General features: G+C 32.9%; 1 protein-coding gene and 1 long non-coding RNA gene across 6 annotated transcripts in view; one reads left to right on the top strand and one right to left on the bottom strand.

Moving 5' to 3' along the window:
* Positions 1–491: 491 nt before the first annotated feature.
* Positions 492–25,453, top strand: part of LOC136271256 (sushi, von Willebrand factor type A, EGF and pentraxin domain-containing protein 1-like) — an 85,353-nt gene continuing 60,391 nt past the window's right edge. For both annotated transcript variants that reach the window (XM_066070865.1, XM_066070864.1), the window contains exons 1-6: positions 492–622; positions 825–858; positions 2,280–2,360; positions 2,449–2,608; positions 2,710–2,834; positions 2,948–3,127. In XM_066070865.1, coding sequence (XP_065926937.1) covers positions 533–622; positions 825–858; positions 2,280–2,360; positions 2,449–2,608; positions 2,710–2,834; positions 2,948–3,127 — 670 coding nt within the window. In that variant the 5' untranslated portion in view covers positions 492–532. The remainder of the gene's footprint in view (positions 623–824; positions 859–2,279; positions 2,361–2,448; positions 2,609–2,709; positions 2,835–2,947; positions 3,128–25,453) is intronic.
* On the bottom strand, positions 15,151–24,432 carry LOC136271257 (uncharacterized). 4 transcript variants are annotated; one of them, XR_010709164.1, is made up of 3 exons: positions 24,357–24,432; positions 19,755–19,929; positions 15,151–15,457 (listed from the first exon to the last, which is right to left on the bottom strand). It is a non-coding gene; the product is annotated as an uncharacterized lncRNA (long non-coding RNA). The 4 variants fall into 4 exon arrangements; XR_010709163.1 differs by lacking the exon at positions 24,357–24,432 and adding an exon at positions 22,341–22,472; XR_010709166.1 differs by lacking the exon at positions 24,357–24,432 and adding an exon at positions 21,269–22,330.

Below are 25,453 nucleotides of genomic sequence, written 5' to 3' on the forward strand. Positions count from 1 at the left end.
TTTCAGTAGTTGGAATAAAATACCAATTATTTTATTCATGAATACAATAGAAAAACATTTTAACACTGCATAAATTTATTTTTATCTTAATTAAAATGCAGTTTACAAACTTGCAGTTAGAAACAGTCAAGATGAAAGGTTAGATATTAGATATATAAGGAATAAGGAATCATTCTTTGAGTATTATGAGGTGATAATTTTGGTCGGGGCGTGATCAAATCCAATAAAGCCCGAAGAGCTTTATGATAGATTTGATCACGCCTCGACCGAAATTATCACCTCATAATATTCAAACTTAAGAATGATTCTTTATTACTTATATTTATATAATTTAAACCATCTTACGATTAAACAGTTAAATATAAATAAGCAAACCCCGCTGGCGCCTCAATTTGACTTTATGAGTTATATAGTACAAAATCGATACGTAGTGGCAAAGACACAGGAAAATGTAAATATATGGCATTAATTTCAATTTTTCACCTTTGTAGCTGGGCTTCTAGAGGAGCAATTCGATATATAATTAAAAACAATGAGACAAGCAGTCATCTTGGCAGGAATTTTGTTCCTTTTGGGTTTGGTCTGCTGTTATAAAACACATACCAATACGAAGAAGTCTGAGGTAAATACCAAATATAAAAATATAAAGGATTTACATGTATGTTTTAAAGTGCACAACATATTTACCGATTCCATACCATATAAAAATATTTATCTTGGTAATCATTAAATGATCTTAAACTTTTGAATTATAATACTTTCATCTATATTCTTATGCTTTCATTGTTTAATGCCACGATTTATAAATTTGTATGCTTCTGAAGAAACATTCGGGTCTTTTGCATCAAGAATCGTACGGTAAGTAGCTCTTTAATAATGATTAATAAATGTTATATTTACACTTGCTCTAAAACCCCTGTCACAACGGGGCCGCGTCCTTAAGTCAATCCTGCTGCGTCAATGAAAATGCAGAACGCCGTCATGCGCGCTATTGAGACTCCTTTCATGAAAAATTGTACAATATTTTAGAATTTCCCTGCAATCTAACGGCGATTTCAGAATTTTACAACGGCGTGATAACTGGGTGGGAACGCAACCTGCTGTGACAAGGCGTTTACATGAACACTTACTTCATTGAAATACTGATCTAAAGTCAAATACACTCAGGCGTCTAAACAAACTAAAAATAAGCATAATTATATCATTATTACATGTAAAGGTTTTTTCCAAATTTCAAAAAGATGTGAACTTTTGCATGCCTTTTACGAGCAATCTTTTAAAATATTCACAGTTTTACTTAAAATGCAAACAACTTGCATACAATTTATTGCTTCAGGCAAAAATGCACTTGATATTAAAGTAGATTTCGTAAATCAAAACGCATATTTATGTTGATGTGTCCTTATGATAATTTACTTTACAGTCTTTTTAAGATGCAATTTAAATGTAAAATTTTTAAATAAATTACGCACAATCTACGGCAATATTAACCTGACTCAAATGATCCAAAACAAATGTTTATCATAAGGCTATATTCTCGCTCCTCTCCCAAATATTAAGCCTAAACTCGTACCCAATGATAAGTGAATTTGAAATTTTAGGAAGACATGACAATGCATTGAGTTTATCTACCACGACTGTGAAAGTATAGAAGTAAATGTTATAAAATTTAAAAATTTCTTTTCAAGAGCCATATCTGCAACCCGCTATTAGCTAGGGACTGAACCCCTGACATATTGGTTATACTTTTCACAATATAGATAAAGGGCTTCCTGGACCTCACACACATGCACTTAGTTTTTCTATTTAAAATATGGGAGTAGATAATACGATTTTCAAAGATCTAATACATTTTCACTATCCGGTCTTATTGACCTCGTCCTAGGGATTAAACCCCTGGCCCAGGGACCATAAACATCACAGTGACTATAAATGTAGAAGGTGTAATGAACATTATAATTATTCATTCTTGCATTATCTCGATCTACTGAAAATGATTTCAAAAGACTAGATAAATTTACTCTATATGACCTTATTGGTCGCGTCCCTGGGCCCTAATCCATGAACCAGGGGCAATACATTTCAAATTTTTGCTAGAACTATGGTTTTAAGGACATCAAAACAATGTTTTTTGTATTTTTTCCCAATTAAATATGGGAGGTTAGAAGACTTTCTAAGTTTTAATAGTTTACATATTCACTTTATAGTTAATGTTTAATTTAATCATTTGCAACACCATTAACATAATTTAATATTTATCAGTATTTTATTGAAAATAGGTGTCGGAGATAAGATTCGGCCAAAGAGATTTATTGGACTTATCATTTTTGGCATTGCTTGCATTTTCCTATGTGGAAGAGGTATGTTTTAAGCATCATTGTTAAACAGTGCATAAGATGATTATGAGTAAAATATTTGATTTCTTGTCAAAGAATCGTGTATTTTTAGGCAATTCACGCAGTTCACCCAATTCACCGCCACCAAACAGACCCCCGTCTATCGAATGTCCTCGGATTGAACAAGAATATACTGCAAACGATGGTGAAACATGGAAATTTGTTGAATGGGGTGAAGTAAAAGCAAAAGATCCAGAGGATGGAAAACTAAAGTAAGAGAGTATGCGGCTTACAGTTTTTGAAATACTATATTATTCACAAATGAAAAGAACATTAATTTTGTAATTGTAACTGAAAGCGCAATTTCTTGTAGGGCAACTTTAACTTTTGGTCTTCCATCGGGATCCAGATTTGAGCGTGGAATACATGCAATACGATATTCTGCAACTGATAAACATGGACTAAAAGGGTTTTGTTCCCTTCACTTTCGTGTTATTGGTAAGATTTCATTTACATAACAAACTGCATTCTCTGTTATTAAAATTGTATATAATGAAGTAATTTAAAATGATTATAATTATGGTAGATTATATTTGAGTGTTTAAATCTAGTTAAGACTTGTGACCATCCTCGACCTCCAACTGATGGTTCAATATGGTGTGCTAAATCAGAGATACCACGAGGAACAACATGCACTGTCACATGTCGTAAAGGATTTAAATTAAATCCACCATCTCGTGAGAACATCACATGCGGCAAAAAGGGATTTCCGGCCATACCTCTTTGTAAAAGTATCTCTTTCTCTCTCTCTCTCTCTCTCTCTCTCTCTCTCTCTCTCTCTCTCTCTCACACACACACACACACACACACACACACACACACACACACACATACGTGTAAGCGGTGCCAATCCAACACCTGCATTCCCCACCCTCCAAATTGACACTATCATTTGTACTCACTCAAATTAAAAACGAAAAACACCATTGAACTCATTTTTGTTTCAGGATTGTCATGATCGGTTGCAATTTCTTCTATTTTTACTTTTTTTTACCTTGACTTGGCGCTAGCTAAATAAACACTCGATTTACACATCCAATTGAACACCTCTTAAACACACGTTCAAGTGAACATCTTTATACACACTTTCAATACAACTCCACAAATCCATATACACCCAATCAATTGAACACCCCATTAAAACGCGTCCAAAATCTCTATATCACATATATTCCAGAGTATTGCATTAAAATGAACTTTATTTATTTTACAACAATTGATTTACAACTTATATTATTATTTGTTGGCACGGATGTAAGCGCGAGCGGGTAATTAACGTGGGAGGAAGCCGGAGTGCCCAGAGAAAACCCACGTGTCCAAGCGGGCGACCGCCATACCCTTTCACATCCAAACACTGTCGATCATGGGGATCGAACTCAGGTCGCAGCAGTGATTAGCAAGTGCACTGTCAACTGCGCTTCTTGGAAAGTCAAATATTGCATTAACAACATTAAGAGCTGACGATATGTATGTGTACTCGTTCATGCTCCCTAATTACATGTAGTCTTAGAAAATGTATTTCTTTTTCATTAGCAACATCTGTATATAAACATTTGTCTCTTTTCACAAAGAATTTGATACATGATAGAATTCACTTTCATTTACCATATTATGTAACTTTTTAAAAACATTTGCATATTAATATCTCAATTTAAATATCAATGAAAAAATTAAACAAATGTATCAATCTAATATGGAAAAATAAAGAAAATGAATAGAACATTGATGGCCATTCCGTATACCTGTAAAGCCCCTAAAAATTAAACCTTCAAAATTAATTAAAGCCCTTTTCACAGTTGGCGCACGAGCTGAAGCGACAAAATATTCAAGCGACCGAAAAAATAGATATAGTTAGCAAACTGTTGCCAAACTAATCGCATATGAAGAAGTACTCTATGAAATTCGAACGATTCGGAGCGACCGTTGTGCGACATAAATGCATTGAATCTTGCGATATATATTGCGTCTATATGCAAGTGTTGTACAATGAAAGCGAGTGTTTAAGATAATGCGAAAGGATCGCATGAAAGACCAAATGATCAGACGATTGAACGTGCAGCAATGCCATAGGGCGAACGACGCTCGTCCGATCATGCGTATCATCATACGAATTCTCGTACGAGTCAGAGGGGATATATACTGTATACCGCCAATTTCCGATACCCGTCAGTAGGGATAGTTGAATGCAAGACAAGATACCGCCCGATAAGATTAGAAAAGCAACAGCCAAAACCAAGGTTAATTGTGTCCTAAAACTATATAAGGGGAACTATTCGCCTCAGTTTTATTTTCGCTCATTTTGCTCTTTTTGTCAGTAAGCGGATTAAAACTTGGCAAATTCTAATGTCTCATATCATCTCTATTTTACAACAACATTGTTGGGGCGAATGCAAGGCAAGGCAAACCCGTAAGTAGAAGCGAAAATATCCCGGTGCGAAAATAACACTGTATCTTGTACGTACTAGTGGCAAAGCATGTAAACTAAAACCAAAAATCTTGCATTGATAGTAAAACGTTGCGAGATTACATATTCACGTTGAGCAACAGTCTCATGATCGTTCTTATGAGAGTTCTTTTAATTGACAAAGTTAAACCAACTTTTAATTATAAAAAAAAACCACACTTATACCCGTGTGCGGTATTTCAATGATTGTAAAGATAACCGTTCGTTGGTTTGACACGTAGTCAAAGTCAAGAACTGTCTGACTCGTCTATATCACAGCAGAGAAAACAAACTTAATTTTATAGATGGTGTGAACTACCTACTGCAGGATTGTATATGTGTCAATTTCAGTCTAAGAAAGATGTTAATGAAGTGTAATGTCAAAGAAAATCTCTATTGTAGTAAGTTTTAAACATTGCTTCATTCTACCCACTTAGTTTACAAATTTGAGTATAATTTTTTCTATTACTCATACATATACAGACTTAAACACGTACATCCCAGGCACGTAGCATCGATTTTCTCTCAAAAATAATTTGGATTACATATGAATCAACATGCACATGGAGTCCCCTCCTCTTTTTGGGAGCACGTAAGAAATTAAAGTAAATTGAAAGAAATTAACAATGAAAATGTGCTATAAATTGATAAATACGCCCCTCCCATATATAGCAATACATATAATTTTCACGATTTTGAAAATTTGCATTATTCTCCATATTGTCAAGATTTTTTATATAAGGCCCCCCCCCCTTCAAACATTATGCAAGCAAAAATTCAATTTCAAATTGTTGAACTTTCCGAATTTAGAAATATTTTCCAGCCGATTGAATTTTGATATTTCTTGTTACCGGAAATGCCGAGGCAGGGAAATGAAATTCCGAGGTCTGTCTGTCTTGTATTAATAATTTTAATTAAGGGACCAGTTAAATAATTCAATCTTAACATAGCACGGGAATCACAGATATCCAATTTTGAATGTTTACGATGCACAAAAGAGATTGATAAGTTGAATCAAAATTGATGTCTATATATATTTTAAAAAATCCTCTAATGAAATGTGTGTGTCATTAAAACAAACCTGAAGTGCAATGATTTTGCTTTTGTTTCTTATAGTACCATCAATACAAATAAGTGTCAATAATACAATGTAACATTAAATTAAAAAATTAGACACATCGTAAAAATTCTTCATTTCAAGTCAAATCCGGTTCACCCCCCCCCCCCCCGGTTTTCGACTAAATAATACGCCGCCCCAATACGAAGTACCTTCCAAAGCAAGCTCTCTCTCTCTCCTCTCTCTCTCTCTCTCTCTCTCTCTCTCTCTCTCTCTCTCTCTCTCTCTCTCTCTCTCATGTACAAATACTTTATATATGTTTAGTACTTCTAAATGTAGCATGCGGGAATATTGCCAGTGTTTAAAATCGTGTATTTCAATTTTTACTGATCATTGATTGTCTTGTCTCTGATTCGAAGTCCATGATAAAAAGTACTGTGTGTGATATACCTTGTATTGTCTCCTTTGTGTATCAGTACAGAACACATTCTTTTGTTTGTCTGGGATCAAGAAAAACCTCGGAAATAACAGACAAGGCTCAGACTATACACGCGACAGAGTGACCGCGGCGAGGATTGAATATTGGCCACCTATGTATATGTCTTGAAGTATCAAAATAAACAGCTGCAAACGACGGGGAATTACGGTTCACCGGAATTACACCGTAAAATAAAGGAGTTTGAGATTTTATGTTACTATAAAAAGTGATTTCGCCCGGGTCTACATTGAAATCAAATCATAGTAAAGGATATGAATTTTGAACAAGGACTACATTTATAAAGTGATCGCTCAAAATCGGGAATTAGAAATATGTATTGTAATAGCGATCAAAATCAGCATGATCAGTTTATCCATATTTTATTCGTGTTTGTAAATGAAGTTCTATTTCGTTTTCTCTACCTACGAGAGAGAGAGAGAGAGAGAGAGAGAGAGAGAGAGAGAGAGAGAGAGAGAGAGTACTAATACATGGAGTTATTTTTAAAACCTCACAGCATTTTACTGTGTAAGCATTAGAATAGTTTACCGATCTATTTTTTTTCCATACTGTACAAGAATATGCGATATGATATATACACTGTCTTGTTTCAAATTAGAAATACCGGTAATTGAACCTATGAATGCTCTTTAGTCAATTATGTTCTGATAGGGCGACTAAAATGATTAATTAAATGAATAAAAATGAACATGTCTTTTTATTTTAAAAACATTACATTTTACGGCCGACTACTATTTCATTTCGGAAGAATACTTTAAATGTAAGCGACTTTTTTAAATTTTTGAATGATAAATTTATTTAATTAAAACATATGAGGTCCCTTGCTTTTGGCATGTTAAACCAGTATACAATGTACATACAATAAGTACAGAATACATACTCATCCTTTGTGTTTCTGTATTTTCCCTTTACAATTAATTAAGGATGCTTTTTAAATGAGAAAGTCTGATCATATACAATTGCATCATTAAATTTTTTTTATACCAAATGAATGCAATGTCACTTATGTTTATATTTATTTTTAAATATGATTACGCCAATTGTTGAATAATGAAGGTTTTTTTTTAATTTTCGTATTAAGTGCCGACCTCAGGGTCTCTCAGGGTTTTCTCAGTACCCTCAGTGCAAACCTCAGGGTCTCTCAGGGTTACATCAGTATTTTCAGTGCCGACCTCAGGGTCTCTCAGGGTTTTCTCAGTGTCACTCAGGGTTTCCTCATGGTTTTTTTAAGTCTCAGGGTTTTTTTATTACAGTAAGTGATATATTGATGTAATGCAAATACAAAATATTCCTATGTTGACTTTGACTTTAGTGAATTGTAAAAAAAGTAACACTTTCAAATGGGCATCACTTTTACACACGTTCAACTGAACACCATTCATTTGCAGTGTAATTAAAATGCTTCTGACCATTATAATAATAAGGATTATCCATTCAGATTTTCAAATTAGACTGGGTTTCGTGTGTCCACTTAACCATGCTCAATGCATGTGAATATAATGCAAAGTTCCCAATTAACTTTGGGAAAATGACAAAATAAATTTACACTTCCAAATAAGCACCTCTTTTACACACGATCAACTGATCACTTCACACACAGTCCTCAGGTACACGTTCACAACTGAACACCTCAACATCAAATCTATTCATCATCAATGAAATCATTGACACAAATTATATAGCTAAATAATCTACTGCTTTAAGCTCCACACAAACTCATAAGATGCCCGAAAATATTCGTTTTATATGCAAACACATGTAACCATGTTAACAGATAAATATCGCTGCATCATTACATATATTACATATGGGAATGAGTTATCCTCTTCAAAAGATTATTGACATATGTTTGTTTTTGTCATGTATGGTTTTTTTTTTCATTTGATAGATGTATCATCCAATATTGAATATCTTTAAAACAAAATATTAAGAACATTTCGCTACTTTTATCAAATGATGTTTGTTGCCTTAAAAAAAAGATGAAGCAATTCTTGATTAGTTGATTCAGATGGAATTTGAAGATATTGGGGAGAAATACTAAACTCGCTACTTTAATTGCAAAATTTAATACAAACTGTGTATATTTTGACTCAGACTTGAGTGAATTGTGAACAAAGTTACACTTTCAAATGGGCATCACTTTTACGCACGTTCAACTGAACACCATTCATTTGCAGTGTAATAAAAATACTTCTGACTTTAATAATAATCAGGATTAATTGTTCAAATTAGACTGGGTATCGTGTGTCGACTTAGCATACTCAATGCATGTGAATATAATGCAAAATTCCCAATTAACTTTGGAAAAATGACAAAATAAATTTACACTTCCAAATGAGCACCTCTTTTACACACGATCAACTGATCACTTCACACACAGTCCTCAGGTACACGCTCACAACTGAACACCTCAACATCATCAATGAAATCATTGAAATTGCATGACACAAATTATATAGCTAAATAATCCACTGCTTTAAGCTCCACACAAACTCATAAGATGCCCGATAATATTCGTTTTATATGCAAACAAATGTAACCATGTTAACAGATAATAATCGCTGCCTCATTACATATATTACATATGAGAATGCGTCAATATTCTCTCCAATAAATCATTGACAATTTTGTTTTTTGCCATACTTGCTTTTCATTTGATAGATGTATCATCCAATATTGAATATCTTTAAAACAAAATAATAAGAACATTTCGCTACTTGCTACTTTTATCAAATGATGTTTGTTGCCTTAAAAAATTTGAAGTAATTATTGATTAGATGATTTACATGGAGTTTGAAGATATTGGGGAGCAAAACTAAGCTCGCTACTTTCATTGAACAAATTAGCGTTCCAAAATTTTTCCCTACCATTATAATATTTCATTTTAAATATCGATGATGTTTTATTTAATAAATGTATCAATCAAATATGAAACGATAGATGCTCAGTTTTGAACCAAATATCGAAATATCGAAGGCCGTTCCGTAAATAAACATTTAATGAGCTTGTAATTGCCCATTTGAGCTGTAAGCAGTGGTGAACAAACTTTAAACTTACAGTGAGCACTATGTTTAAACGCTTAACTGAATTTAATGAGCGGTTGGTAAACGGTAACGAAGGCAGACCGTGAACTAAGCGCAAACGCACGGCAAAGTAATCCTTTATTTCACACAGAATGCAAGATAAGCGAATTGTTCAAAATAATTCGGGAATTATTCTAAGACTGCAATAAAACAAGAAAAGAGATAAAACATTGAGTTGTTTTTTGTTTTGTTTTATTTACGGAATTAAACAAGAATATGGGTTTTGGATTTTAATGAAAAAAAATCGGCCATATCCAGGTTTATCCAATCGATTGCTCATTTTAGACTGTGAGTCGTTTTCAGATTTTCTCACGTTATAAAAAGCATATCTAAGGCATATGAATATAATGCAAATACAAAATGTTTCTATTTTGACTTTGACTTGGGTAAATTATCAAAAAAGCACCACGTTTACACACATTCAACCAAACATCGTTTAAATGCATGCAATCTAATTAAAAAGCCTTTGATTTAAGTTATAATCTGGATTATCTATTTCATTGTCTATACCAGACTGTGAATTGTTTACCGGTACATGCAAAATCTAAATTTTCCAAGTTGATTTGGGTAAATTATGAGACAAATTACCACTTCCAAATGAGCACCTCTTTTACACACGTTCAACTGAACACTAATAACCCACAATTCCAGTAAAAGACATATTTTGAAATATCTCAGGCTAAATATCGATTAAACAATTGTTTGAATCCACTTTGTGTTAAGAACCAAAGAGCAATGCATCTACCACAGTGGCGTCGTAAGCAAATTGAAAGGAGGATAGACCTATAAAAAAAATCTTGACAAACAAAACAAATGGTCTTTGGTTCTGGTTAGGTATAACTTTGCAAAAAAATGATTGGGGGGGAGGGGGGGGGGTAAGCCCTCTCCCCAGCCCCTCCCTCGGTGTACTGACGCCTATGTACTGTATACATCCCGTGAAATGTTCCACGTTCCAACTTGCGCTGTGAGCGAACGGTGAGTATCGATGAGCGAATGCAGAGCGAACGGTGACCGATTACTGAACAGAATATGAAAAGCGGTGATAATGAATGGCGATTGAATGCAGACTCTGAACTGAGCGCATGCGCGGATCAAGAACATTTTTCAAGGGGGGGGGGGGGGGGTCCGAATTGAAAGTTGGGAGCTACACTACTCATCAAGCCAAAAAAAAACAACTAAATCCCAAAATCATGAATCTCCTAATCCGTGGGAGGGGGTGGGGACGTAGTATACCTATAAAATTTCATACCCCCCCCCAAAAAAAAATCCCATAACCATGAAATTCCTAATCCGTGGGGGGAGGGGGGGGGGGTGCCGACTACACCTTTAACTGCAATTCTCAATATATCTCTTAATATTTCCGCTTCCGATGCCTTTCCAAAACATATATGTGTTTTCCGGGGGGGGGGGGGGGGGTTCCAAGGCATATTTGCGATAATTCTAAATTTAATAACTTTTCTTTTTCCCGGGTGGGGGGGGGGTCCGGACCCCTCCCCCCGGCCCCCCTCTAGATCCGTGCATGGAGCGCAATCGTCTTCATTCATTTACAGATTTTAGCAAAAATATGGGCTTTAGATTTAATGAATAAAATTTCGGTCATACTATTGCCAGGTACATGAACATCCATCTGACTGCGCAAATTTCGAAAATAAAGTTACACTTTCAAATGAGCCTTCTTTTACACACGTTCAATTAAACACCATTAACACAATCATCAATTCAATTTCTCAAACCCACACACAACTTAAAACTTCAATAACAAATATTTTAACGATCTTTGAAATTTATGAACAACTCAAAGATTTGATAATTTTCCATACCGTTAAAGACCTCTTGAAACATTGTTGGAATACGGTGAAGGGCGAACTGAGCGCAAACTTAAATGCGAATTTTTGAAAGAATTATCAGTTCGTTGATATTCTTGTTTTACAGTATCTTATTCACTGTAGGTAATGTGTTCGCCTTATTTCCATACCTTCTTAAGATATCAAACCTTTTTATATTGATTAAGAAACGTGCTATCATTATTAGAATAAATACCATAGCATCGGGAAAATTAGCCGCAATTATAGGCATAAAAATTAAAACAGAGTTAATAAAATTACACACTTTCCTGGTCTTAATAATTTTCCTTATTGTAATTCTTAATTATGCAAAATACATGTATTGACTGACTTGACTTACTGACTTATTCCTGTTCGCTCCTTGGGGAGCATAGGGCCGCAGATGTAATACATGTATTGGTCAGGGTCAATTTCCGCCAGTGCAATTATCGCTTTTTATGTCCAATGCAAGTTTCATAGGTTAGAATAAACAATGAAGTATATGTAAATATATTAGAAACAATTTAATGTAACATGTAATAACGAAGAAAATTCCCAATTTTTGATAGTCTAGTTCTGTGTACCTGTGTTCACAGGCGTGGTTGACAGTCGGTACCTTTACAAAAGCATGGGGGAATGACTTGTACGGGCTACCAGCTTTTGTATTCAATCCACGACGATGTTATTTTTGTAGTACATTGACGACATTTTACTTATTAGAATATACATGTATTTTAACACCAGGTGTATGTGAGCGCGATTAAAGCAAACAGCACAAAATGCGGAAGTTGAACGCGCTTGAGCGCACGGCAATTAATTCGCACGATGAACGAATTGTGAGCTAAATCAAACATATGAGAATAATTGCGTTTTACGGATTGTAATTCAAACGGAGTTGATTAATTACATTGATACATTTATTAATTGATTTCTTCGATATTTTCCGTATGTATTTAGCACAAGTGTTATAAGGATTAAGCAGAATTTGTAAAGCATTGAACAACAAAGTTTATAAGAAATAACACAAAATAAATTAGATTTGCTTCAATTTTCAAGTGGCGTCGGAAACAAATTGAAAGGGGGGGCTAGACTTTTCATCAGAAGCAAAAATATTTTAACACGTTAAAGTTAAATTTAAAAGTGTCCCCAAATCATTAAATTTTTAATCCGTGTGTGGGGGTGGGGGTGGGGGGTGGGGGGGGGGGGTGTTGTACAACAATAACAGCCATTTTCAATATCACTCTTAATTTCCTTATTTTTACCTCTATTCCTTACATGCTACCAAAACTGTGGAGGAGGCGAGCAGATTTGTGATACTTTAGCCCATCCCTGATGCTACGTGCCTGATAGTTATGTCAAACTTGGCAAAAAAAGTGGAGGTGGGCTCCCCTCGGTTCCGACGCTTATGCCTTCCTATGAGCTAGACAGTTAGATATGTTACAAAGGAAATGTTATTGTTATAGTAAACATTTTCTCCTTTTAAATGAAAAGAAAGTTATGGGAAACTTAACACACAGTGTAATAAGAACTTGATACATGTATATCATGTATATCATGATCATCGATATCTTGTTCTAATGAAATATCATGAAGCATCGTTATTTTTTTTTCCAATTAAATGTGATACTCAGCCTTTAAAAAACATCGTTAGAGTAAAACCCGTTAAATCCTGTTGTTGTTGTTTTCAATTTGACTTCAACGGCTACATAAACACTCAACATATGCTAGTCTTTTACACACGTTCAACTGAACATCTATACATTCTCTCAACCACACACTTTAATTTGCATAAGCAAAATAAAAAGCTGATGCGATCCCCACTCGTAAAATAACTTTTGACGGCTAGATTAACACGTCGAAAGAAAATCGCAAAGATGCATACGCATTCCAAATTTGGTCAGATAAGTTATACAGAGGAATTAAATCCGTCTTTTGATGAAATCATACCAGTGTTAATGCGGTTGTGTTTGATGTCCTGTCTGGTCATTTGACAGAATACACCACCAGGTATACAGTGTATATACATGTCATGTATGTATGATATACCTTGAAAACCTAGAAAACTAAAAAAAATTGCATTTAATCTTAACTTTTATAAAAAGATCATGTGGAAGATCATTAATACCTCTTGGAGCCGATAAACATGTAAGGGCCCATTGCTAATTAAAATTCCTAGTTCAATTCAATTTTAAAAGTAGTCCGTCCTCATTATGAAATTCCATCAAAATACAAGAGCTGAAACATATACACCTACTTAATATTTAACAGGACATATTCAGACAGGATAATGCTCCAAACAATATGCAACCTTGATACATGTACTACCGATTTGTTTCAGAGGTTGTGATATTTACCGCTATATGTAAGAGAGTACATGTGCCCCCTTCACTGGATATGTACATGTACGTTTGAAACCCACACACAAGGAACGCAATGCTAGTGGCATATACATTGCATATATGTGTATCATTTTGAATCCAACAGTAATATCGCTTGAAATATTGAACCATCAAATCAAATATTGAATTTTGAGATTTAAAAAAATTGTCCCTTTTACATGTAGGATCAATTCCTGCTGTAGAATGTCTTTTGAACAAATTATGTTTGCGATATATCGTGAACCTTCTGACTTTTATATCCTATAAGAGAGGAGATACAAACTATTTTTCAATGCAAAATGTTGAATCCCCTTTGATTTTTAATTCTTAACGAAAAGAGGCTTCGATATTAAATATTTTCACCCCCCTCTATTCCGTTCTGGTTTTTTAATCTTATGGGAGAAGGGTTTCAAAATATTTTAGTTGGGATAAAAGGAAGCTTGAATTTTAGATAAATTTGCTTCGTGTCATCTCTCACATCAAATCTGTCCTATACTATAGTCCATGTAAACTCAGAGAGTTTATCGCTAATCCACTAGTATCTTTTTGCAAAACATTAGTAAATTATTTGATTAGTGCCTCCTTCTTTTTTTCAAATGCTTCCATGTACACCTCTCAACCTTTTCTCTGTATCTAGGACCACAGAGCAAACTACCTCCTATATACACATGTATAGCAATAACAAAGATAACAAGTATCATTTACATTTATTGGATCAATTGGTACATGTATATGAATTAATATTCGATCATGAACAAAAACAATTACAGAGGAGGGGCAGTCTGTAGGGTAAGTGTAAAATGCAAACTTATTAACGTAGAATACTCATGTGCATAGGCACTGACCCCCCCCCCCCCCCCCCCCCCCCCTTCCGCTCAAGAAAATGAAATGGGATATACCGTATACATTTTTCTAGTATATAATTATGTAACCATACCCCATCTGTCAAAATATGCTGCAGTTTACAAAATGAATTAATACAACAGATTTTATGGTGCTTGAAATTATCAGCAAATGCACAAACATATACAAAATGCAATTGTATTTGTACATGAACATGGATGAGTACAAGTAAATCAGTGCACACAGAAACCCATCTATGGTATATAATTCAAACAATATTGTTACTAGGTGATTGTATTAATTATGGCCCCAGGAGACTACTATATATATAAGTAAAAGGAATCAAAGAAAAACATCTCTTCGTATGTCCTTCATGACAGTAACTGTAAACAAAGAGTGAAAAAAATCATCTTTATGATACAGTGTACCATACACCTGCTTTCAAGATCCTTAAGTAATACAGAATACCTATACACATATTATCAATTCTGATTATATCCATGTCACTACATCAGCTATATATGTATACTTGATTAAAAAAGTCATATACATGTATTTATACATGTACAATCATGCATATGTATAAAAAACAACTGAGATGAATTGAATATATCTAAAGACTGTAATTTTTCCTTTACTTACAGGATCATCAAATTTTAAACTGTCTGACTTATATTTGTTAAATAATGCTTAAATGGTATACTAGGTTCATATTTGGCTATTGTGTTGACAAAGCTATTATCAACCACGTGTAAATTCAATCAGAATTAATATGTCTTTCCAGTCATCAAGAAGTCTTGTAAAATTCTTCATAATGATACTTTTAGTAATTAGGTAGGAGTCCTATACATGTAGCTTGGTGCTGACCCTGGACTGTGGCAAAACTGAGACGGTGGACCACTGCTGCCTTCCCACATTGTTGCTCAGAAAACCGGTACCTAGAACATAAAAAATTTACAAAAAATCAATATTATAATTATAAATACTGACAATCAGTATTTCACAAACATAGCATTAATTTACATGCATATAATAGTTTTCTTAAAATGTTATTTTTATGTACTTATAGTGGTACATGTACATGAAAGACAGTACACTTATATTTGCTTTATTACATGTAATATATATACAAGTAAATATAAGACTATGTGTATACCAAGCTGCATACAAATCAGTACAGAACTGCCAAGTTTTAGAATAGCTAGAGGTATAGCAGCCTCTTTCATAAAAAAGCTGTACACTTGTACATGTAGTATTTACTCTACACTCGATGTAAATCAAGACTTAAGGTGGTATGGGACACTTTCATGTTGTGATGTACTATTTATATAGTTTTTTCCCAAACTGCCACCAAACAGCGTAGCGTAGTGGGCGGTTAGATGGTTAACTTTTTTAAAACATACAAGTATATTTTGGTTAAATATATGGTAAAATTTGAAAATTCTAAACCGGTTAAAGTATTATAATTACATGCTTTTAATACTGACAGATGTCCAATAACACCTTATGGTGGTATGGCACACCTCCATTAATCTGGCATATTTCTGATCAAAATGAACAATAAATTAAGTAAGATCCCCCCCCCGAAATTGTAACCTAACAGCATTATAGCGCAATTAGTTAGAGCATTAACTACGAACCTGTCGATAAGTCATGAGTTCAAACCCGCTGGGGCTTTGAAACTTTAAACATTTCCAAAATTTAAAAAAATTGTTTTCTGGTTAAATATTGTGAAATATTATTTATCATAAGGTTGTCATAAATTTTGTTGTGAATGAATAAAAATGCAGAGGCTATAATAGACTGCTGTGAATTGTATGATACACTTTTTGTGCATTTCTACATGTGAAATCAATAAAAATCATGCATAATAAATATTGATAATATCACCAGTATTAACAACAGCGTCTGTGTAAAGGAAACCAGTGGTTTTATTTTTGTCACAATATATTTCACTTAATAATGTATGATTCTATTTTAAGTTGATTACTATTAATACATTAAATCCATGAGAACTATCGAAAGGAATGCAGATCGTGACGTTTAAAAGTTAACTATGACATCATATCGTATGAGGTACAAACAAGTAGCTCGCAGGTTTACTGCTTGTGAGAAAGCCTTCCCTGAAAATTTATAAGATTTGTCTGCGTGGTTATAATGTTATAATGTTTCAAACACAGTGTCCATGATAAAATCATTGGCAACGCCATTTCAATGAAATATACATAGTAAATTGCATATCTTAAACGGAAAACACATTTCAGAACTACGATTCAAACTTTTAAACGATTTAGACGTACTTAATTGTACTCAACACAACAACAGAAGAGATAATGTTGAATCAATTCATAAAGAATAATCAATATGTGTTCGCGGCCAATTTTTCGCAAAACAACTTCAAATATTGAAAAGATTTTGCAAAACCCTATATTATCATCATAACGTAAGCCCGACGTCATCATTTTCTTACGTCTGAGAACCAAAAAATAAAAATGAGTTGATTGACAAGACTAGCATATTTACTCATCATTAGAACATGTAAATACTCTGAGTCAATAAATGCAAAATTAATTACCATACAACTCTTGTCATAATCAGTTTGTAATCGCATACATTTATTAGCTAAAGCCAAATAAATTTTAATAGAACCTCTAGTTAGATCAGTGGTTGAAAATACAGAAGTTATAATTGTAATTAAAGAAGCGAAGCTTATGCATACGATTTACGGCAATTTATTTTCTTGTCTAAATATGATTTTAAATAGAAGAGTTCCAACGCACAATCATACCTTATTAAACAAAATGTAACAATGTATTTCACCTGATTTTAAATGGTTAGCATGTGATAATTATAAATGTTTATATAAACTACATGTAAGCTTTTTGAGATATTTCCTTTTATGTTTTTAGGGATCATTTGTCATTTAAAAAAAAAAAGTATGGGTTTGCTATGACCGATTGATGGTCAACACTTTATGTTAAATTCTGTTGTGACATCAGCAAACCCGAGAGCTACCTTAAATCGGGAAGCCTTTACATACCTGCATTTGTAGTCCCCTATCTGTTTTTGTACATGTCAGTCACTCTCTCTCTCTCTCTCTCTCTCTCTCTCTCTCTCTCTCTCTCTCTCTCTATCTTTCTCTCTCTTGGGAATTATGTTAGGAAACAGCATTTCAAATTTTGGACAATATGTGTATTTCATAGCATTGATAATTATACAACTGATGTTAAGCCGAGCTGTTCTGTGATTGGTTGAGCATTTAACGAGGCCGAGTACAGAACGAGTACGCACGCTTTCGCGCAGCGTTTCATTTGTATTGTGACGTCATCTTTTTGCTTGTTTGACGCCATGGCGTGATAGTTTTATCTGCAGATATTCAGCGAAATTTGTTGAAAATGGCTCGTTTAATGCGTAAAATTAATGTTATATTGTGGAATAAACATAACTGTCTCGAAGTATAAGCTATATTTGGGCTCGGGTCGAAAAAGTGAAGAGGGTTCAGCAGGCCAAACCCTCTGTCACGTTTTCTTAACCCGCCTAAATATAGCTTAATTCATATATTTCAAGACAGTAACCATGTATTTTATATTAATGACCCTTAATATGTGATGTTATATATTTTTTTATTACTTAAATATGTCTGAAGGCTTTAATAATACTATAAAGATCACCTTTTCCGCTTTTGTCAAATAAAAAATAGCCATTATCTGACAAATCTGGGAAATTGGGCATACAAAAATCAACTTTGATAAGACCCCTGGAACAAACCAGGAGGTAAAAGGTTTTTTTTATTTGACCATTAGATGCCTTTAAGCAATAACTTTAATATGTAGAACAGAAAAAGAAATCCCTAGGGCAGAAGTTTAAAAAAATGTGCAAAATTGATACATTTCAAGCGAAATCCCATAGGGTCCTATGTTAAAGATTACCAAACTTTGAGATAACCCCCTAAACAAACGGTGTGGTAAATGTCTTATTTTTTAATCTTAAAATAATAATTATATCAGTAGAAATTCAGGTAAAAAATTTCATTAAAAAATCTAGGGCAGAACTAATTAGACCCGGCCTCGTTAAGCTGATAACAATTTTTTATTTTAACAGGTTGTTTTCTTTTGTCAAATACTTATATTATACATGCAATGCTTAGTTTGATTGCTCAAAATCATCAATTTATCATCAACCATTCAATAAATTAATCACATTATAAAAAAGATGCATGTGTTTATCAAAATCCAGCTTTGTATATTTTGCTAATACAGTTATACTTCGATATGTCGAACACTGAGATTTCAAATACAATAGTAAGTGTCGAAGTGATTTTTAGGTCCCAACCACTTTTTGAAGTATATCACCCTCGATATCATAAATACTCGGATATCTCGATCTATCTAAACAGTCCCATCTAGTTTGAGATAGGAAGTTTGACTGTAATTAAATTTAATGCATTAATGTGATTAATTTTAAGAATAATTTAACAAAAAGACATGTTTATTATTTTACTCTGAAAAGTTATTTTATCTATTTATGCATATTTCCTATCTTACTTTATTATCAATCTATTTTTTTCCTCTCATTTCCAATTCATATTGTTTTATTTTGAAAAAAAATGTTGGGGACAGGTCGTGTACAAAAGATAACCACATTTTAAATGAATTTGAAAAAAAATTACAGTTAAGATTAGTTTTGATTTTTTATAATTTTATATAAATACCAAATCTTCGACTTTTAGAGTTCTTTCAAAATTTACAAAAGTACATGTCATAGCAAACAAAACTTGGGTTATGGGCTATAATTAATATGCACTCAAATAAGGCTAGCTGATCTGACAAAAAATTAACTAGTACTTTATTAAAGTTTGGTTTTTTTTTTTGGAGGGGGGGGGGGGGCATAAAAAATATGAAAACTAATTTAAATGTTGCATGCTAAGTAATTCAAGTTAGGTAATGGGTTGAAAATTACTTTCAAAGTGTTTACATAAACCTGCTATACAAATTGAAATGATTTGAACCTCTCTGCTTGGAAGCTAAAGAGAGAGAGAGAGAGAGAGAGAGAGAGAGAGAGAGAGAGAGAGAGAGAGAGAGAGAGAGAGAGAGAGAGAAGAACCACTGGACAGACATACAAACTGAGAGAGTAAGACTACATATTGCTTTACCGGTACTTATATATAATATATGTATATTAATACCGTACTCTAATCAAAACTTTGTTTTAATCTATTTCTGGAAAATGACTTACCAGCTCAAGATAGGTTTAGTCCATTGATACACAAAGTGACATATTCACTTCTGTCCAGACTCCTAATTTTTATTCTGCATTAGACCTCTTGAGAAAAATCCCATGAAAATCTCTATTCTTTGTCCAAATATGTGGGTAAGATCCATCTTTGAGCAAGTATCAAATACTGATAAATCTGTTCAAATAAATAAATAGATGCATGTCAACATTGAAACTTTTTCCCTTACCATTTCATTACATTTTTAAAAAATTAATTAAATTAAAACAGATTTTATTGTGTAATTCCTATTTCAAACATATTTGAAACATTAACTTCAAGGTAATAGATGATTTATATGTATAAGGGATGTCCATTTTACTCGGTTGACTTAGTCGATTAATTGGAGCATTAAGTCGAGCAATGGTTAAGTACTCATTGATTTATTTGAAACTGTGTGGGCTCTTTTAAAATCAAATAATGCTACTTATATAATAAGTAGCTTCCAGCTCCTGCACTATGTATCAAACCCTGACTACTATTTAGGCAAATACATGCACAAAGCACAACATAATACTATTGTTATTATTATGCAGACTGTTAAATATACTGACATGCTTTGCTATAAGTAGCTGTGACGTCTAAGTGTTGACTAGTCCCTAAAAATAATCACCGGAAAAGCAAGCGTTTGTTGTTTTTTTCTTCAAATTAATCAATTGATTTGATTGTTTATTTAATCAACAAGTTGTTGTAAAATTAAAAGTCAACAAAGGTTTATATGTTCTTTTCAAGAAATGAGAGACGTTTGACCTTACCGAGAAAACTCGAAATGTTTAGCAGACGAAATCTCATTGAATTTTTTTCTTGTACATTCATTATCAAGTGTCATTTAAAAAAATGTTTTTGTGATCCTCATGTAGAATTTCTTTGACAAATATGTTCAATCAATTTGTTCAAAAGTTTATCAGAAACTTTAACTTTAAAATTACCATCAATAATGAAGTGTTTTAAAAAGATTAATAATTTTAATTGCTTGATGTCAGTCGTATATATCTACGTTTTTTATATATAGATACCGTCCATTCATTATCAGCTAATATAGCGTAGCGGTAACGCATTGGGCTTCATACTGGAATGATTGTAGCGTCGTGATTTCGAAACCCGCTGTCGTGCTTGGAAGTTTATCATTGAAAACATTTGCCGTGCTATGGAATGCACCTAAAGTTTTATGCTATAAGGCAGCAATGGCGTTCCATACCGTGCTCTATTTCGGCTATATGCTTACGCTATATAAATCTTTTGTATATTATGCGAAAATAAATAAGTATTGAATATATAGCGACAAACTGACATAAGGCATAATAATGTCACATACAGTAACACCATGTCATAAACTCAAAAGCATTAATAGTTTTAAAAACTTTTGATAATTTGCATCGGATGCATGATTTCAAATAAGTTGTAAAGTTATTGTTATGAAAATATTCATTAGCAAATGTCATAGCTTTTTATACCTTTTTCTTAATCTGATGCTTACACATAATTGAGGTCTGTCCATATCATCTTAGACAAATCAAATGTGACCTGTTTCATGTTATGTCATTGTCCCGTGCCAATCAAAGATTAATTATTAAAAAAACAAACGCCTTGAGATGACATCTTTGCAAGTTGAGGATTTAAGATCCATTCTGCTCCTCTTCACAAGGCAATGGTTTATCATAAATCCTTGACTTGCGAAGATGTGAGATTAATATATATACTGATGATTAATACATTAATACTAAAATGATTATACAATTATCTAATCCAATACATAACTGATTTGGAGTGCTATTCTACTAGTACTGACTGATTTTATTTAACTGGAAGAGGGCAGAGATTGTTATGCTACGACATACTGGTATATGTCAGTGACACTGCATGTATAGATTTATTTCTCTGATATCGGCAAATACATGTATACTGGTGTGCGACCAGTTCTCATCGAGTACCATTTCTCGCCAGTACATTGTGATGTCATATATCAACATATAAAATCATATACGAAAAATGACATCACAATGTACTGGCGAGAATTGGTTGCACGTCAGTACAGTTTTTAAACATTTCACAAGTTATTTTTGTAAAGGTAGTGAAAAGTATTATTTATTTATCAATTATATGTAAAGATGCATGAAATTATTTCCTAAATGTCTTAAAAGGTACATGTAAAATATATCATAACTTATAGGATCAGGATGAAACATACTGAGCAGTATCTGCGACAGTGCTTGTTTTAATAATAAAAAAAGATGCATCTTTCCACAGATTGGATTTTCAAGAACACCTGCATGTACATGTATAAACAAACTATTAACTGAATAAATTAAAGACTTTACATTGAATTATAGGGCCTAGCATGAATTACATGTATATTGAACATACAAAAGTAGCATCTTGTCACCATGGTCAAGATTACATAAGAATTAAATCCTTTCCACAACAAAGTGACAGCTTGTAGAGAAAATTCGAACAATTAACATAACAATAACAGCTGTAGGCAATTTTCTCAACGTGTTGTACATTTATAAACACGAACGACCACCTTATAATAGGAATCATGTACTCACCACTAAAAAAAACAACTGTCCCAGACTCTTAATTTGATATATAATCTCCGAACACATGACTTCCTTCGAAAATATAGGTTTTACGGTGTTTTGACCAATGGCTGATTCGCCCCGGGTCATTTTATCCTAACTATTTTGATGTATACTTACTTGTACATTATCACGGTGGTATCAGTTTCATGATGTGATTTATTCATATACGCTCAGAATTTTGTTTTACATTTTAATCTTTTCTAAGAGTGCATGGAAGAATTGTACATGTACACAGAGGCATACTATTATGTTATTCATGTCTCTGTTCAGAGCGAATATGATATTTATTCCATAAAATTAAGCACTAGAGGAGGACAAATAGCTTCTGTTCTCATATTTTGAAATTTTAGTGTTGTTGAGAAGTAAAGTTGAGATAAAACTTTGAATATTGTTACAAAACATTGCATTTGATGTTTATAATTTATATACATGTACAATGTATATGTGTATATCTATTTTAATTTTTTGTTCCGTTTTAAATTTTGTTTTATTTACAAAGTAAACTTGTAGTCAAACAACAAGAAAGTAAAACTTAGTATGGCATGTCCAGATGTAGTAAATTACATCGTAAATCTGGCATGTACAATGTATGTACATGTGTTAGTATATATATCTCTATGAATAAACCTACACCATCTAAAAGGGTTACAGATCAATTTGACCATGTTTACTATAACTTTGTTCTAAAGCTTCTTTAAATTTATTTTGTTTTTATATTTAACCAATACAGCTTCTGCCTTCTCCAAAAATATGATTAATGAAATGCTAAAATTTCAAATCTTATCATTATTTCTGTTTTAACAACAACAACAACAACCCCCCCCCACCCCCCCCCCCCCCACCCCTCCAAATACCATTTAATATATGAATTACATTATTCAAAGATAAATCTGATGAATTGTTATGTATGACGTGGTAATACATGTACAAATTTGGTGTTATATGTATCCACAGCATGTATATGATTTATAATCAGCGAGACTTAGAGTCAGAGTGAGTGAATCCATTGCTTCAAAATGATTATATTAAATAACAACCTTGTCCTGTTTGTATCTGTCCATGTTTATATCATTGATTATTTTTCATATTCTATAACTGTCTGATCTTTGAACACGTTCACCAAAACTTCTTTTGACCAATAAACAAGCACATTGCATTGTAAAAAAAAAGTTAGTAGCAAATTCACAAGGGACGAAAGCACCCGTTACCTATATCGAAAGTACTCTGTCGATTTTAATCCATTGTTTAAAAAAATAGCTACATTTCTCATTTTCTTCAAGAACTAGACATATAGTAAAGCGGTTTTCATAAAAGAAAACACAAATGCAAAATAGAATAATTATTACATTACTTCAATAGAATGGTTTTGCTGTATCGTCTGACCAGGCAAAACCACCGTACACTTACACTTTATATTGTATTGAAGCATAGTTTTACGAGAATAATCCTGTAATTCATTGTTAAAACATACCTAGCATTTATCTTCCTAATTTACTTTTTTCTCCTTACTTTCAGACCGTAGAAAGTTTCCATTGGAAACGAAAGACGTTAATCATATGAATATAAACAAATGAGTCTAGATCTAGTGTTATATTTATATATTGTTTGTTATCTTTTGCCTTGGGCTTATATAATCCACATTTTTTTCAATGCTTATATATCTAAATGTAGACAATTTTAAACATCGTCTAAGTAAACAAACACGATATAATGAAAACGCATTATCAATATTAGAATATAAGTCGTTGTTTTAACCAAGTGGGAATAAATGATGTAGATTTTAGTACAAAAATTATCTATTATAAATGTTTTACAATGTAAATATTTTGTTAATAGATAGAATCTATCCAGCTCGTAGTTTAGAAAAGGAAATGCATTTGTGATTTGTTGTTAAAAAACAGTTTTAGAAGCGATACACGTGTATCATTAATTGATTTCTTTAAGCCATCATTCGAAACTAAATCATAGAATTCAAAAACTTACCTTTAAACATCACTGTGACATCAAATATCCAAGGAACAGTCACTTGTAGGTCACAACATATTTCACTTCCGCCATTATAAACAACTTTCGATATGACATTTGCGCATGCGCAGATTTTTCTGTGTAAAGGGGGAAAATGGAGCATAAAATTTCACACACACTGTGTGAAAAAAATTAGGAAATTGGTGTCAAAGAAACACTCATACTCTTTTTATTTTTTCTGGTGGAATTTAGTGAGAGGAACACGAAAATGACGTTATTTCAACTGAACACCTGAGTTCGGGTGTCCATTTGATTTTCAGGTGATAAGTTGATTGGTGTGTAAACTTGGTATTCGGCCAACTTCACAGGGCTTACAAACACACACACACACACACACACACACTACTTTAAAAGTTTAATAAAAGTAACAAAAAATGCGCCACAAAGACCAATGCTTAATGTGCTGTAAGTATTTCAATATATTAGTATTGGAGCAAAGTTTTGCTTATCTACCCACGTTTGTAATATGTCATTTTATACAGCATTAAAATAATAATCGTTAACTACATGTATATCTTGTCATACGATATATAAAATGTTTTATTATGCGAAGGACGCGTAACTTAAGAGTGGTATATAAAGGAACATATTTGATAAATGTGTTTTAATATTTTCTGATAATCAAGCTAGATTTTGTCACATAATGACACAACCGATCTTGAAATTTGAACTTTACTTATTTTCCAGGATTTTTCCAGGATTATAAGCGTTCCATATGCTGTTTTTGTTTTTGTTTTTTGCTTTTTTCTTTGGAAAAATGTCCTGCACTTACTCTACACTGTTTGCACACATATAGTATATAAGGGGCCCCAATACATTGTTAAAAGTACATGTATATATACATGCATATAACTATATACTCTTGATATCAGCAAGACTGTAACATGTCTATAACAAACGACTTTAAAGCAATACCTTTTATAACTTTAAGTGGACTTTATAACTTAAACTCACGTCAGAGCTGGTGTACATATTCACTGCTTAATATTTTGTGTCTTCTGTAGACTAATCTCATTCTTTTATAGATATCTGAATACCTTTTTTCATGTGTATCA

This window comes from Magallana gigas, chromosome 9 (genome assembly GCF_963853765.1).
Source record: "Magallana gigas chromosome 9, xbMagGiga1.1, whole genome shotgun sequence".
NCBI classification, from domain to species: Eukaryota; Metazoa; Mollusca; class Bivalvia; order Ostreida; family Ostreidae; genus Magallana; species Magallana gigas.